General features: G+C 38.3%; 1 protein-coding gene across 3 annotated transcripts in view; it reads right to left on the reverse strand.

The window, feature by feature from the left end:
- The window catches only part of GRID1 (glutamate ionotropic receptor delta type subunit 1), a 544,302-nt gene that overhangs the window by 115,828 nt on the left and 414,415 nt on the right, over window positions 1–14,059 (reverse strand). For all 3 annotated transcript variants that reach the window (XM_064464794.1, XM_064464796.1, XM_064464795.1), the window contains exon 5: window positions 9,441–9,494. In XM_064464794.1, the coding sequence (XP_064320864.1) occupies window positions 9,441–9,494 (54 nt within the window). The remainder of the gene's footprint in view (window positions 1–9,440; window positions 9,495–14,059) is intronic.

The raw sequence follows: 14,059 nt of genomic DNA on the forward strand, positions 1-14,059 counted from the left end.
TTGCCAATATTTCAGGCAGCACTTAAATATTTTGGTAGGCAGACATAAGTATAAGACTGACTATTCTCCCAGGCTAGTAGTACTTCTCACAGCCCAGCTCGACACTGAAAGGGTATTCCTTTAAACACTGTATTTTCTGTTCATGTGGCATATTAATGGCAAAGTTTACTCTGCAAGAATTTGTGGTGTTCATTTATCTGTTTATTTGCACACAAATATCGGTCATTTGGGGAACTCGTTTATCTATTTATTTATCTGCACACAAAGAGCTTCAGTTAGTTTGTAATACCTAGCTGTGTTGCTCAGGGGAATATTTAAATCTGCTCTAGTTGTGCTCAACTATCACAACACAAATTGCAAAACGAGACAATTATGTTTCACATTACAATCTCCATTTTCCTAGAGGTAATGACAGAAAACTATAAATTTTAATGATATTAATAATTTAAAGAACCAAAAGAGATTTCCAGAAAGCACATCCCTGAGAAAACTGGAGGTTTAAACTGAATGGCAATGAGGCCAAGGATGCTCATGGAGACAAGCTACGGATTTATGTGGAATTTTTGTATTAGGATCGATACTATTATTTGGGTTATTCTAATTCCTCTCAATGCAGTACAGACATCTATAAAGGGACACTTGTTCACTTGCTGAAAAACCCAGAAAACATCCTTCAATTAGCTCGTTTTCAAAATGCTCATGACAGCTTACCCTGTAGATAGATTTATTCAATTTAAACCTCATGCTGGCTTGTCTGCACCCCACATGGACAGACACGCACACATACATAAATATATATATATCTAAAAAGGTTAATCCTTTAAGGCAAGGGCACAATCCGGTTTTCACAGCACAGAAAATATTCTAATACAAGTCTCCATGACCACCTGTCCAACTCCCGTCCTCATTGTCCTCCCACACATCCAACACTACCTCACTTCTCTTCCTTTTTCCTGATGCTCCTAAAAACCTCTACAGGGATGTATTTATATATCAATTGAATTAGCTCTATTTCTAGACATAGGGACTCTGCACTGGGTGTCCAGAAGTCTTTCTTAGATCATTGTGAGTGCCTATACAGTAAAAGATCCTCTGATTTAAAAAAATATTATTCCATAAAAAGACTTAATTATCTCAGACCAAAAAAAGCACACAATATAATAGTTATCAAAAGCTGGACAAAACAAAAAAAATCACCACTGATTTTACCATGGATTTCACTGACAGAACAACTCATCAAAGCTCATCTAACCTTGCTCCTTCCTGACAGTTTCTGTGTAATTCAACAGCATTACAGTTAAGTCAATTCTGAAAACTACAAATTTCATTGAGCAAGATGCAGGTACACATACAGTAGAGTTTCATGTATATCTATACCTTTCAAGCATATATAAGAAAAATTTTTTGAAAATAAATGAATAAATAAACATTCTGCAGTGTCAAAGATAGCAGCCAAAAAAAAAAAAGAAGGAAGATTTCTTTGGGCAAGAAGTAAATATAGAGTACCTAGAATACAATTGGAATAAATTGTAATTGAATATTTTTACGTTTTGCATTGAAATGGGTCATTTCATAAATCTTAAGAAATTTTCCATAATGTGTTCCTTGTATTTTGTGCTGGTTTGGGCAGGGATAGAGTTAGTTTTCTTCACAGTAGCCAGAATGAGGTTATGTTTTGGATTTGTGACCAAAACAGTGTTGGTAACACAGGGATGCTGTCACTACTGCTGGGCAGGGCTTGCACAGAGCCCAGGCCTTTCCTGCCCCTCACCCACCCCACCAGCGAGGGGCTGGGGGGGCTCAAGGGGTTGGGAGGGGACACAGCCGGGACAGCTGACCCCAACTGACCCCAGGGGTGTCCCACACCGTATGGCGTCATGCTCAGCATATAGAGCTGGGGGGAGAAGGAGGAATTGGGGGGACATTTGGAGTGATGGCATTTGCCTTCCCAAGTCACCGTTACATGTGATGGAGCCCTGCTGCCCTGGGGATGGCTGAGCACCCGCCTGCCCGTGGGAAGGGGTGAGCGAACCCCTTGTTTTGCTTTGCTTGAGTGCGCGGCTTTTGCTTTACCTGTTAAACTGTCTTTATCTCAACCCACAAGTTTTCTCACTTTTACTCTTCTGATTCCCTCCCCCACCCCACTGGTGGGGAGCGAGTGAGTAGCTTAGTTGCCAGCTGGGGTTAAACCACAACATATTTCTTTTCAATTTTTGACTTTTTTTTTTAGTCTGTGCATTTTTATATAATTTGAAAAGATCTTAGAATGCTTTCCCTACTGGCATTTGTAAACATTCATTGAAGTGTCTCGGTTTTTTCCACGATAAAATAAGGCATGGGGAAGTGTAAAAGATTTATTAACTTCTTGTTATCAGCATAAACACAAACATCATTACACAGACTGATGCATTTAAAAAAAAAAAAAACAAAACAAAAAAAACCAAAAAAACCAAAACAAAACAACAAACTTTTGGCACTTCCATATGTAGAGAAAGACAGAGCAAAACTCCAGTCTATGAGACAGTCCTGGTTCTACCCGGCTAAAAATGAAGCCATAAAAATTTGCAGAGGCTCATGGGTCTAACTGTTGATCACCCAAAGTGTGCATAAACAAAGGAATTTCTAGAAAAAAGAAAAAGAAATAAGTGAAGAACAAACACTGCATTTATAAGGGGTCTTTCTTCTGAAGTCATAAGCTCCCCCAAGATTACTCTAGAAGTCCTGCTCTAGGAAAACATTGTTCATCATGTGTTATCTAACACCTTCCTACTTGCTGCCATTGGGGAAAAAGTAGTTTGCTGAGATAGACTTTATCTGATAATTACTATTCTATTTTCTGCTCATTTTTCTCAACCTTTGAAAAATATTTTCTAGAGAAACATATGAAAGAAGTGATAGTTAAAAAGGCATTTGATTCTCAAATCAAGAGGTTGAGTAACTATGGATATACTGGTCTTGTCTGATGTGGTGCAAGGAAAGAATATAACTATTGGCAGAAGCAATGGAGCTGCAGGAAAGTAAGAAATATGTCACACCAGGATGGAGATGACGGGACACTTTCTCATCCCTCATATAACTGCCTCCTACAGACAGTGAAACAGTGGTGAAGAGAGACCTGTGAAAACAGCAGAAATAAGAGAATTGAGCTAAAGTCCAGAAAAGGATTAGCAGAAACATGTTTTGAGTGAATGCTTTGAAAGGGGAAAGGAAAAAGCATCAATAGTCTTTTCCTTCACTTTGTTCTGACTGGTCACCTGGGTTGAGTTTAGGAAAGTTTTATTAATCAGCTGAATATCTAGAAATTCATTTGCTGGCAGCACCAGCATCCTCTGGAAAGCGTCATCTGTCCAAAAAGGAAGAATAAGGTCCCTTAGAACTCTCACTTTCTGTCTATGGCTTCTCGCCACTGATGAAACATATACTCCTGCTATATTTCAAATATTTTTATTACCTCTCCTGCAGAAATTACAAGACCTTTCCTTCCTACTTCACTTATCCCTTCTCCTCAGCTGTGAGGGCTTCTTCTGACAAGCATCATCATAGCTGAGAACAACATAACCAAATACTTTGCAGCTGCGATTCATTATAGTCATTTCTCTGTGCTTACTGCCTCCAACTTTTCCAAACCATGATTTTTTCTGTGGATTGAAAAGATAAAATGTCCAAAAGCATCCTGTTCTGGATGTTAATTAGAGTTTAGTTTTATTTTTCAATTAAAGCTTACAAGAACTTCAGCTGCCTTCTAACTACTGAATATTTTGCCTTCCTATGGATTTGGAAGCTGTGTAATACTTTAATTCTATAGCTTCATGCTATTTATTTTGGATTTCTTACTGAAAACAGATTTTCACCAATAACAAACTGGTCCCTGACTTTTTTAAATTTATTTATGGTTAGTACTATACATAAGGAGCAAAATAAAGCTATTGATGGTTTTTCAGAAGCTCGAGTTATTAAGCTCAGCTTAGTACAAGATCAGCTGGCTTATTACCTTCTATCAATGAAAAAGTATGTTTGATTTTGCAAGACCCATTATAAATATGACTTACCTTTCTGCTATGGACCCTGCAGATATGTTGCAGCATAGGTTGTGTGGTTGATTTTTTTTGTTTGTTTGTTTTTAAACAGGCAGAGCAAAATAATTGCCTCCCTTATCTTACAAAGGATGTTTCCAGTAACAAATCTGAGGACTAGATTTGCTTGTTTTGCAAGGCCAGAACAGTATTGATTGATATTCTGTTTGTTATCCACAAGGATTGTAAGTTGCTCCTGCAGGTGTTCACCAGCTATACCTCATTTTGTAGCCACGACCAAAGTACTTGACACTTCTCTGTATCAAATCTCACCAGGCAGAGTGCCCCAGATTTCTCTAAATAAACTGGAACTACTACAATATGTTTTTAACAGTCTGGTTACAGTTAATAGTTTCTATAAAGCCAGCATCAAGTCAGTCAGTAAAAACATTAAAACCTCATTCTTTTATTAAGTAATCACCTTACACTTTTTCTTTATCTTCTGCTGTATCTAAACTTTTCCTGTTGCTTTTTACGACCCCCGGTATGAGTCGTTTTCCACCTCAGCCTCATTTTATAATAATTTACTTTTTTTATGCCTTTACACTCCTCCTTAGCCCTTTCTTTCACCACTTTTTCTTTAGGATTCCTCTCTGACTTCAAGATCTGTAAAGACAACCCATTGGAACCATAATGATGCCTTATTATCCCTTCATCTTCACAGAACTCCACAGTTCTTTTGCTGTCTTTTACTCATCATATTATCCAAAAGCACTACTAGTTCCCTAAACTTGTGAAGTTGGACAATCTTTTTACTGACGTCCAATATGCCTATTCTCCTTTTCTCACTCCTTCCTCTTCTTCAGAGAGTGCATGTTACCACCTCACAGCCAATTTCACACCAATTATCTTCTGACTTCCTCAGCCCATTCTTCCTTAGCCATAATGAAACCTGAACTGACGGCTGCCTTAGCTTTTCAAATATGTACGGATACCATTGTCAACCACAGGAGACTGTGAAGCCTTGTCTGTGTCCCAGCATTATTTTTTCAACTGCCAGGGAAATTAAAATCCTCCATTATTTCAATTTCTTGTCTTTTGAGCATTTCTGTCAAAAATGCACTTTCAAAAAAGTCATCCTCTGTGTATGTGTTTTGTGTATTTCCATGCAGCTGTTGGACGAGTTTGAGCCTCACCGCTCCTTCGCTTCAGAGGAAGTACGTATGGCTGGGACATGCAATGCCACGTTGTCCTCTCTTCATCCCTAGCCTGTCCTTCACTAAAAATTATCTCCTATCTCAACCAATGGCCTTGTGCTTTGTCCTACCATGTCTTACAACTTACAATTAAACTTCTGAACAGTGAAATTTTGTTGAAAAAGAAATTAAAGGAAGGATGAGATAACGGTTAAACAACTCATTTATCAGTCAACTTCAGTACCCATTCCATTTCCATGACGGGCAGTTAATTGCTTTGTGTACTTTACTGATTTACATGTAAAAATAATGAATGTTTAGAAACTTGGAATTAGAATTAAATATATTGATATGAAGGAATAAAATAGTGTATTTAACTTGAATTTTTTTTTAGTCCGAAATCCAATTCTGCAGAACAATTTATTTTCTCTTTTCTCTCCTTTTACAACGCAGGAAATTTCAACACCATGAAATGCCCCACAAAAAGGGAAACAAGGTTTCTGGTGCTTTTTATAGCCCCAGACCTACTGCTGCTGCTAATAAAAAAGCAGACACAGACTCCGAGAGCATTGCTCCTAGTACAACCACACACAAATTCAGTTTCAAGTATTGCTCTTGTGCCTCTCCCACAGACATATGCCCTGGGCAATGCACAGCATTTTCTCCAAACAGGAAATAAAAGAGAACGGGGGAATGAAAAATGTCAGAAGGAACCAACAGAGATGCTTGATGTTAGGCACCAAAGAGAAAGAAATGTAAGAGAAAAATAAAAATAAGAAAGAAAAACAGGGAAAAAAGGAAATAAACACCCAAAAAGGGGGGCACCTACAACTGTGCCAGTCATGCCACAAGAAGAAATAGCACGCATCTATCAAAGCTGGCCACTTCATCAATGCTTAAAGACATAAACAGCAAAGGTATAAGCAGAACACCAGATACGTTCTGACAGATATTCTTTAGGGTCAGAATTGCTGGTCTTTGGCAAATCCCAACACAGTCAATGGTAATAAAACATTTTGGACTATTCTTGAGTCAAAGCTAAGCCTGGACAAGCCATTGTTCTGAAGAGTTGTTTGCTTTTGCAAGGCTTTATATAGAAATCACAAATATTCTTGCTTTTAAAAAGATACTTGGCATGTTTAACCCAGAATTCACGTAGAATCATTACCCAAATGAATGCAAGGAATGATTTAGTAATAAAAATGATGATGAAATGTAAATCAAAAAGGGGGAGGATGATTAGAAAAACATTTCTTTTTTCCTTCAAATTTCCTCTACTTTTGACAGCTCAGCAAGTTTGAAACATAAAATGTCTGAAACGAGAAAAGTTAACATACTTACAAATATATATTTTTAAACAGCAAGTTTTTTATTACTTTGGCTTCAAAAAGGGATGTGTGAGGGCATGATATTGCCTGCAAAGACCCATCCCTGTGTATTCTCTTACCCTCAAGGACTTGCCATGTAATGTTTCAGCTTTCCAACCCCATACAATGAATCCAGCTCCCAATTCACTAGCCTTTTTCTAAAGATGACTGAGTTCTTTTGCACCACCAATGGCATCCAAACTGAACAGATACCTCAGCACAGAGACTTGGGTTATTGAAAAGTAGCAAATGCAGGATCTTGACAGTACAGCTCTATAATTTGAGACCAATTTTTATATTCCACAGCTGTTCATTTGTAGTGTAAAAAGCTTACCAGCCACACAGTTTTAAGTGAGCTCATCATGAGCTTAGTGGTGTTGTTTACCTACCAAAATGAAAGTGATGGAACTCCAAAACTTGACTCCTATCCTGCCATATGTGACAGAAGCACAAGGGAAAGGAGAATAAGGGGGGGAAAAATAAACAAAACCAAAGACCCCTAAAAATATTTACTGGATACTAAATACAGAAAGAGTAAAGTTGTTTTAGTTCAAATAAGACAATTGAAATTATTGAAATAATACTGTGCTTTATAGTAATTTTTACTATAGCAAGATAAGTCCAAGGTTCAAATCCTCATTGGCTTATTGAGAGGCGGGAGACAGGGCAGCTTGTGAGAAGGTGCTCAAGAGCAGTAGACCTCAGGAATCTAACCTGTACCAGGCCCTTAAATGGTTCCCTGAAGTGAGAAAGGCCTAAAACCCCCTGTTTACAATCCAACACTTTCTACAAGGACCCTCAATGGAAATAATCGTCACTGCGTTCTCTTCCTGCTACTGCCCCTCGAGGTCAGTTAGCCCTACACCTCTTTCCTTGCAATGGGATCATCGGGTCACACAGATCATAGGGTGAAAAGTGTAGGATCTTCAACCTGCCCGGGAGAAAAAAAGGACTGGCTAAGTATTTAGTCCATTTACAGAATGGTGTACGTCTGGCTTGGTACTCGCGTGGAATTACACCAAAAAGAGCTGATTTGACTGTTGGGAATCAAAAGTTAATTCCATTCTGCCAATCACAGCACCAATCAACATCCAAACAAGGAATAACATGTCTTCCATCAAGCACCCATGCAGTTCTCACTGATACCAACTGGAAACATGTACATGGAAAGCATAATCGGTCTGTCCTTTTGCTAGCATGGGGGTGTGCACACTACTAAATAAGAAGCAAGCCCTAAGGAACCTGCATCTTTCTACAGATACATCCATGTGGATGCTTAACGGATCTTCTTTTCACAGTAGCTTTAAACACTTTTCTGTTAAAACAAAACAAAACAAACAACAAGATAAGACATTCCCTCCTCTTTTCGCCTGCAAAGACTTCTCCGAAGTTTCATGAATTTGAAAACTTTCTGTAATCGTCTGTTTGAATTTAACTGCATTTTGAGATATTTATAAGTACATGCACTAATATCTTTCACTAAAAAGATTTACGTTTTGCTATCACAGCTTCCCTACCCAGTCTTTAGCCACAAAATAGAAAAAAGTTCCCAAAATAAAAGCAGATTTGACACCCTGTGTGAAGCGTGTGTGTGTGTGTGTGTGCGCGTGCACACGGTTGTGCACGAGTGCTGAAGGTTTTCATTTGTCGTGTTACAGGCTCAGGCTTCACGAAGTGACTTTTAACACCTGAACAATAACAGCAGCATTAACAAATTCACAAACACTCCCTCTCTATAAATGTTTAGGGAAACATGCACTGTATTATCTTTACAGCAATAGAAACACTGACTCTCTGGGCATCTTGCTGATATTTTGTAGTGGTCATTACTGCAGCTGACAAATCAGGAGGTGCTTAAATGTAACAAGGACTAGAAACAATTTCTAGAGCCTTTATAAGCAGAGATTTCACTCATTTTCCCTAACCCCTATTTAATTGCAGAGCCTTTCTAATGCCACACGATACAATTTGTAGCTACTATTAAAAGTAGCCTATCCAAAATTATTAGGTAGGTAGAAAGAAAGGAATGAGAAATTAACAAAGGAATTGGTTATTAAATTAGAGACTATGCATTTGTAATATAAAAAATAAAAGAGTGAACACAGTTCTTTTTAACTTAGATATTTTACTATCTTTTAATGAATCATTATTAAAACCAGAAATATATAAAATAGTGCCATTTATCCTGAACAATCAGTGATTTATAAATTATTATATATGGTACAACATTTCAAGCTTTCCATTGCCTTTAAAATATGAGTCTGCACTGGTTCCCATTAGAGCATTGTGGTGCTCAGGTAAAATAAATAGTCATAGTAGCAGGACAGGATAACATTTGCTGCAGAGAGGAAATATCACATTTTAAATCTATGCTATCCTGGATCTTGGCCAAAACACCAACACAATTCCACACTGGAGAAGACCCGAGTACCATGTAAATGCATATTCAAATGAGCTACGCTTGCAACTAGCCTCAGCGTTCCTTCCTCTCCCCGTATCTGAGTGCAGGCTTTCCTAGCAGTGAAGGCTGAGATTCTGGCAGGTATAGATGCATGTATCTGAGGTTTCTTTTGAGATATTCTCTGCTTCCTAAATAGCTAATGAAGTAGGGTCAACATGAAGGTAAAAATAAAGTCTCCCAGCTGCTCTGGGGTATACTGGAAGCTTAATTTTGACCTTTGGTATTCCACCTATGCCAATTCAGCTCAGACAGACAAGCAACCACACCGGAAAGTTTACATCTTGTACCCTTCAAAAAGCAAAAATGCTAAGTGTGTGCTCAGTTTGGTGTGTCAAAACAAATGAAACAAAAGACTCTGATGAGTGAATGTACCAAGCTATGTTGTCTCTTTTGACTTTCTTACCTCATTTACATAGACCCAGTGACTATCCTTTGATGCAAGGTTGGTTTCCACAGCCTATAAAAATAAAAAGAAATATAAAAATAAAAAAAATGTGAAACATATTCCAGAAAGAACTTACATAAAAAGATACTACAAAGATAATTTTGATTGCTTTCATTGCTGTTGGCATTTCTGCAGTATAGTTCTTTTCATCTCTTCCAGTGCAGCTTCATGGAACGATATCGTTGGTAGTCACCTTTCTCTGACTTCAGTACCTAAACCAAAGTCCCCTGTACCATGAAGATATCCCTTAGAGGTACCACAAAAGCGTATCGGAGCAGGGTGGTATATCACCATGAGAAGGGATCGTATGTTGAAGAACGGCACACAGAACATGCAGTTAATGAGATTTAGATTCCATACAATATATATAATAGACCTTAATAGGCTGGGTTTCTTTTCAATATGCCTCCCAATATATACTGCTTCTCCCTCATTACAACTCTGAGACAATAGGTCAGTTAACTGTTAGCTAACCTATTTAATGAAAAACACCGCTCTGAGACACTCAAGTGAAGTTCATGAGTCACCCTCTCTCCATGTTTGCGTAAGACCCAAGAGAAAGCTATGATTTGTATGGACGCTTTTTCTGGCTTCCTAGTGTGGACTTGGAGAGTCACTACGTCTTATAAAGAAACAGCTCATCTCATCGGCCAGCATATTTATCCATATACATATAACCGTCGTGGTTCACAAAGACACTAAAATTGGGAAAGACTGCACGAACTGTACTGAGCACCTCCGTGGAAGGATTTGGCAATACACATAGAAGTTTCTAACTACCCCCTTTGTTTGACATAGATAAGCTCACTTCAAGATCCTTTACAGTCTAATAAAGCAATATCAAGCATCAAGAGGTGTACACTACAGTGATAATGATATTGCTAATGCCCTGCTTAACACACGGTTAAACAACTACTGTGGATTCATCTCACCTAATATAAAACAGGACAGTCCCAGAGCACACATGCATTTCAGGAGGCAGTTCATTACACAAAGTTTAAATGTCCCTGCCTTCAACCACTTCTTTCTTCTGTGCCAGTATGACCCCATTTATTGAACAGATATTCTTATGGCTGTGTTATAAATGGCCCTATGAATCACTGAAATGAACCTGGTTAAAAAAACCACAAATAGAGAAGAAAAAAATACTTCCAGTTACTGTTTTTTAACCTGGATAATTTCTGCACCCTATTTATTATGTGTGGCCTCAAAAACAATTACACTGGTACAGAGAGGCTTCTTCAGCTGTGGCACTGGGCTGGACAGGAACATCATCAACCACCTTCCTCTCCAGAACACATTTGCATAATAAGCCTCTCAGATATCTAGCATCAGATGGGATGAATCACCTTCTCTCATTACACTGACTACAGATGAATGGCTTAGAATAAACACCCATGACTTAGAAGGCTCCAGTGAAATGGCAAGATATCCATCCTTTATATAGGCAAAGGGAGTACTGTTACCTGATCCTGGCAAAAAAAAAACCAAAACAAACAACAAAACAACAAACCCCCCAAAAAACCCACAAAAGTAGTATAAATTACTTGCCTAAGTAACTGTGTTTTAAAACGTTATTCATTTGTGTATCCTACAGAAACCTAAGGAAATGTGAGCGACACACAAACCCCAATCTATTTCTCATGTCCACAAGGCGAAGTACTCCTTTAAAGAGACAAAAATCCCAAAACAGAAACCACAAAGTAGTCTAAAGAGAAAAACCCAACACAGACAGGGCACAGGATTTCTCAGCATCGTCATAAACAGCATTATGGAAAATTAACTATCCCTGGTGTCAAAGCAGATGAGAACCACTAGAGACAACAGTTCTGACAGGATAATCCGCTCCTAACCATGCAGTGAAAAATTGTCTCCCTTGGTAATTGTCTCCATTGCGCTTCTTTTAAGCTGGCAGGAATATTAAACTGACCACCTAATTGAGGAATCGCAGCTATTAGGAAAGCGTGAGGGCAAAACCCTGTAGATTTTCTCCCTATTCACCCCTCTAACATATTCAGACAAAGCCAAAATAGCCAGGTGCTGTAACATATAGAGGAAAAGCAAAGTCCTGCCAACATCAGCAAAGCAGAACTAAATAATGCTCAGGTGCAGAGTTATTGCATTGGCTACATTTTGTGATTTATCTGCAACAGTGAGTAATTTGTATGAATAAATGCTAGGTCTGGGGAGCCACAAGAGCCAGGGAATTTGAAATGAATTGCTGTAACTCATTCTTCTGGGTTCACATATCTGGCCCAAAGTTTTTAAAATGAGGTGCCTAAATTTAGGTTGCTAAGAGTTTATCTTTAGCCATCAGTGTGCTAGACCATTCAGCACCTCCTAAAGAAGTCAATGACTCTGCAATCTAAAAGCACAAAATGTATTTAGAAACACGACCATAGGTAGGCAAGTTTAAGTATCTATAAGTATCTTCTGATTAGAGCTGCAACACATCGCGTGAAGCACTATTCTAAACCCAGACATGCTAAGAGGAAGCAGAAACTTCTTGCAATTTGTGCTTCAGATTTTGCACCATCTTTACAGACTTGCTGTCCTAAAGAATCCTAAAATGAACCACCGAAAGACACATCAGAGGTTTCAACCTTCTGATAGCGCTGGCGTAATGGAGGTGTATTGCTGGAGGCTCATAGAAGTTAAACAGCGTGAAGAGCAAGGTCCTGGAGACCTGCGATATCATAATCAAAATCTATTCAGAATTCTTGGAGCAAGAAAGAAATTACATATTTATAACTCATGGAGTTTCATTTTCTTTAAAGAGGAAAGAGTATCAGCACTCGGTCACCCATTTTTAATTAATTTTTAATTATTCAAGCCGTTCAAGATCTTGCCATTTTTTTAAGCTTGTGCCTCCATCCATTCAAAAAGAAAAAAATTGTCTATGAAACATCCTGAAGGATCTATTACAGCCTATTTCATAAATGCCCCCTATATTAAGGAAAGTAGGCTAGGAATTTTTGTGTGATCACTGTGGCTGAGGAAAAGCCCTGCCATCTACTGAGGCAGGATTCATGTGCTAAAGTATGTTATGGGGCTTTTTTTGTGGAAAAAAAATTGTTGATATAGGTGCAAAATATCCTAGTTCTTTATATACTTAATATGTACATAGGGTCTAGTTGACACTTGGGAGTAATGCCTCACAACATTTCTGTCAAATAGAAAGTCTGCTTTTGAGATAAACAGCACACTGGAAATTAAAGAGCATCCATCTTTCCTTTATTTTCTCTTAGACTAGCAAATAGCTTCTACAAGTTTTGAAAAAAGAGGGATTTTTTGAGACTGTGTGCCCTTCTTCCTTCCCAGCTACCTTTCAACAGCCAATTGTTAAAATGCAGAACCTAAACAGGGGATTTATAACTCACTCAGTGGACCACTGTTAATGACAACACATAAATGATATTAGAACCAGGCCAGACTGGGAAGAGGGGAAGGGGAGCAGTAAATGTAGAAAACCATTTATAATTTCTCAGTAGAAAGCATTTGCAATAGAAGTGAAATAAAGAGACGCTGAAAATCAAAATACAAACATTAAGATTTCAGATCTCATACCAGCAATGATAAAAGAATAAAATACTTCATGAAAAATGATCAAAGATATTTTCATGTATACAGCTTTGTTTACTTTTAAATATATAACTTAAAGTAATTTACTGCCAATAATCCATGACACTATTTTATTGGAATACAGCAGAGAACAAATATTTACATTGCCTTTATGAATACGTAATGTGGTTCATTATTTTATCTAATGGCAGTTGCAGGATTAAAAGAAGTTATAAAAGTAAGCAATAAATACTGCTATGTTCAGAAATAAAGCAATTCTGGAGGAAAAAAAAAAAAAGAAAAAACAGAAATAATCCTTTCCTGACCTTCTCAAAAAACCTGAAACTGCATGACATGCATCTCCAAGCAGATAATGGCTGGCTAGCGGTAGGGAAGGCTGTTTCCCACAATACCTGGCAGCTTTACCAGAGTCAGCACCTTGGCGTTAACAGCAAAAAGCAGGCTGTGTAGAAAAGAAAGTAGGGATGGAGTGGCCAGGCACAACTTGGAGACACAACTTAGAGGTGGGTGTTCCAGCAGACATGGGCAGACTGTGCTCCAGTGACAGCAGGACGTGCTGAAGGGTTTAAGCTTACATGCATCTGTGTGATAGTTACAAACCCGTTGTCTCCTTACTGCGTACCCAGGGGACAGGCAGTAGGAATGCCTGGAAGCCCCATAACCAACCCCGGGATCCTAGAAGGAAATGTCTAGCAGATGGCAAACACAGATGGTCCTGTTGTGTCTACGTTTTTGGAAACAAGGGCTGCCACCCTGAAAGCCATGATATAAAAAAAAAACCAAACACCAGAGTGTTTTGCTAGTAGGGATATCAAAGTAGTAAAGGGTATTACTTGTACATCCTTTACCTAAATGGTGAGGATAAAGAGCATCATAGCTTTCCAGAAAAAAAAAAAAAATGAATGGGAAGGTAAGCTGGGGAGTTGACAGTGAGAAAATAATTTGGAAAGAGTGTCCTAAGAGATATCAAAAGAACACAACACCAAAATTGTTGC

Source organism: Phalacrocorax carbo, chromosome 13, assembly GCF_963921805.1.
Source record: "Phalacrocorax carbo chromosome 13, bPhaCar2.1, whole genome shotgun sequence".
NCBI lineage: Eukaryota > Metazoa > Chordata > Aves > Suliformes > Phalacrocoracidae > Phalacrocorax > Phalacrocorax carbo.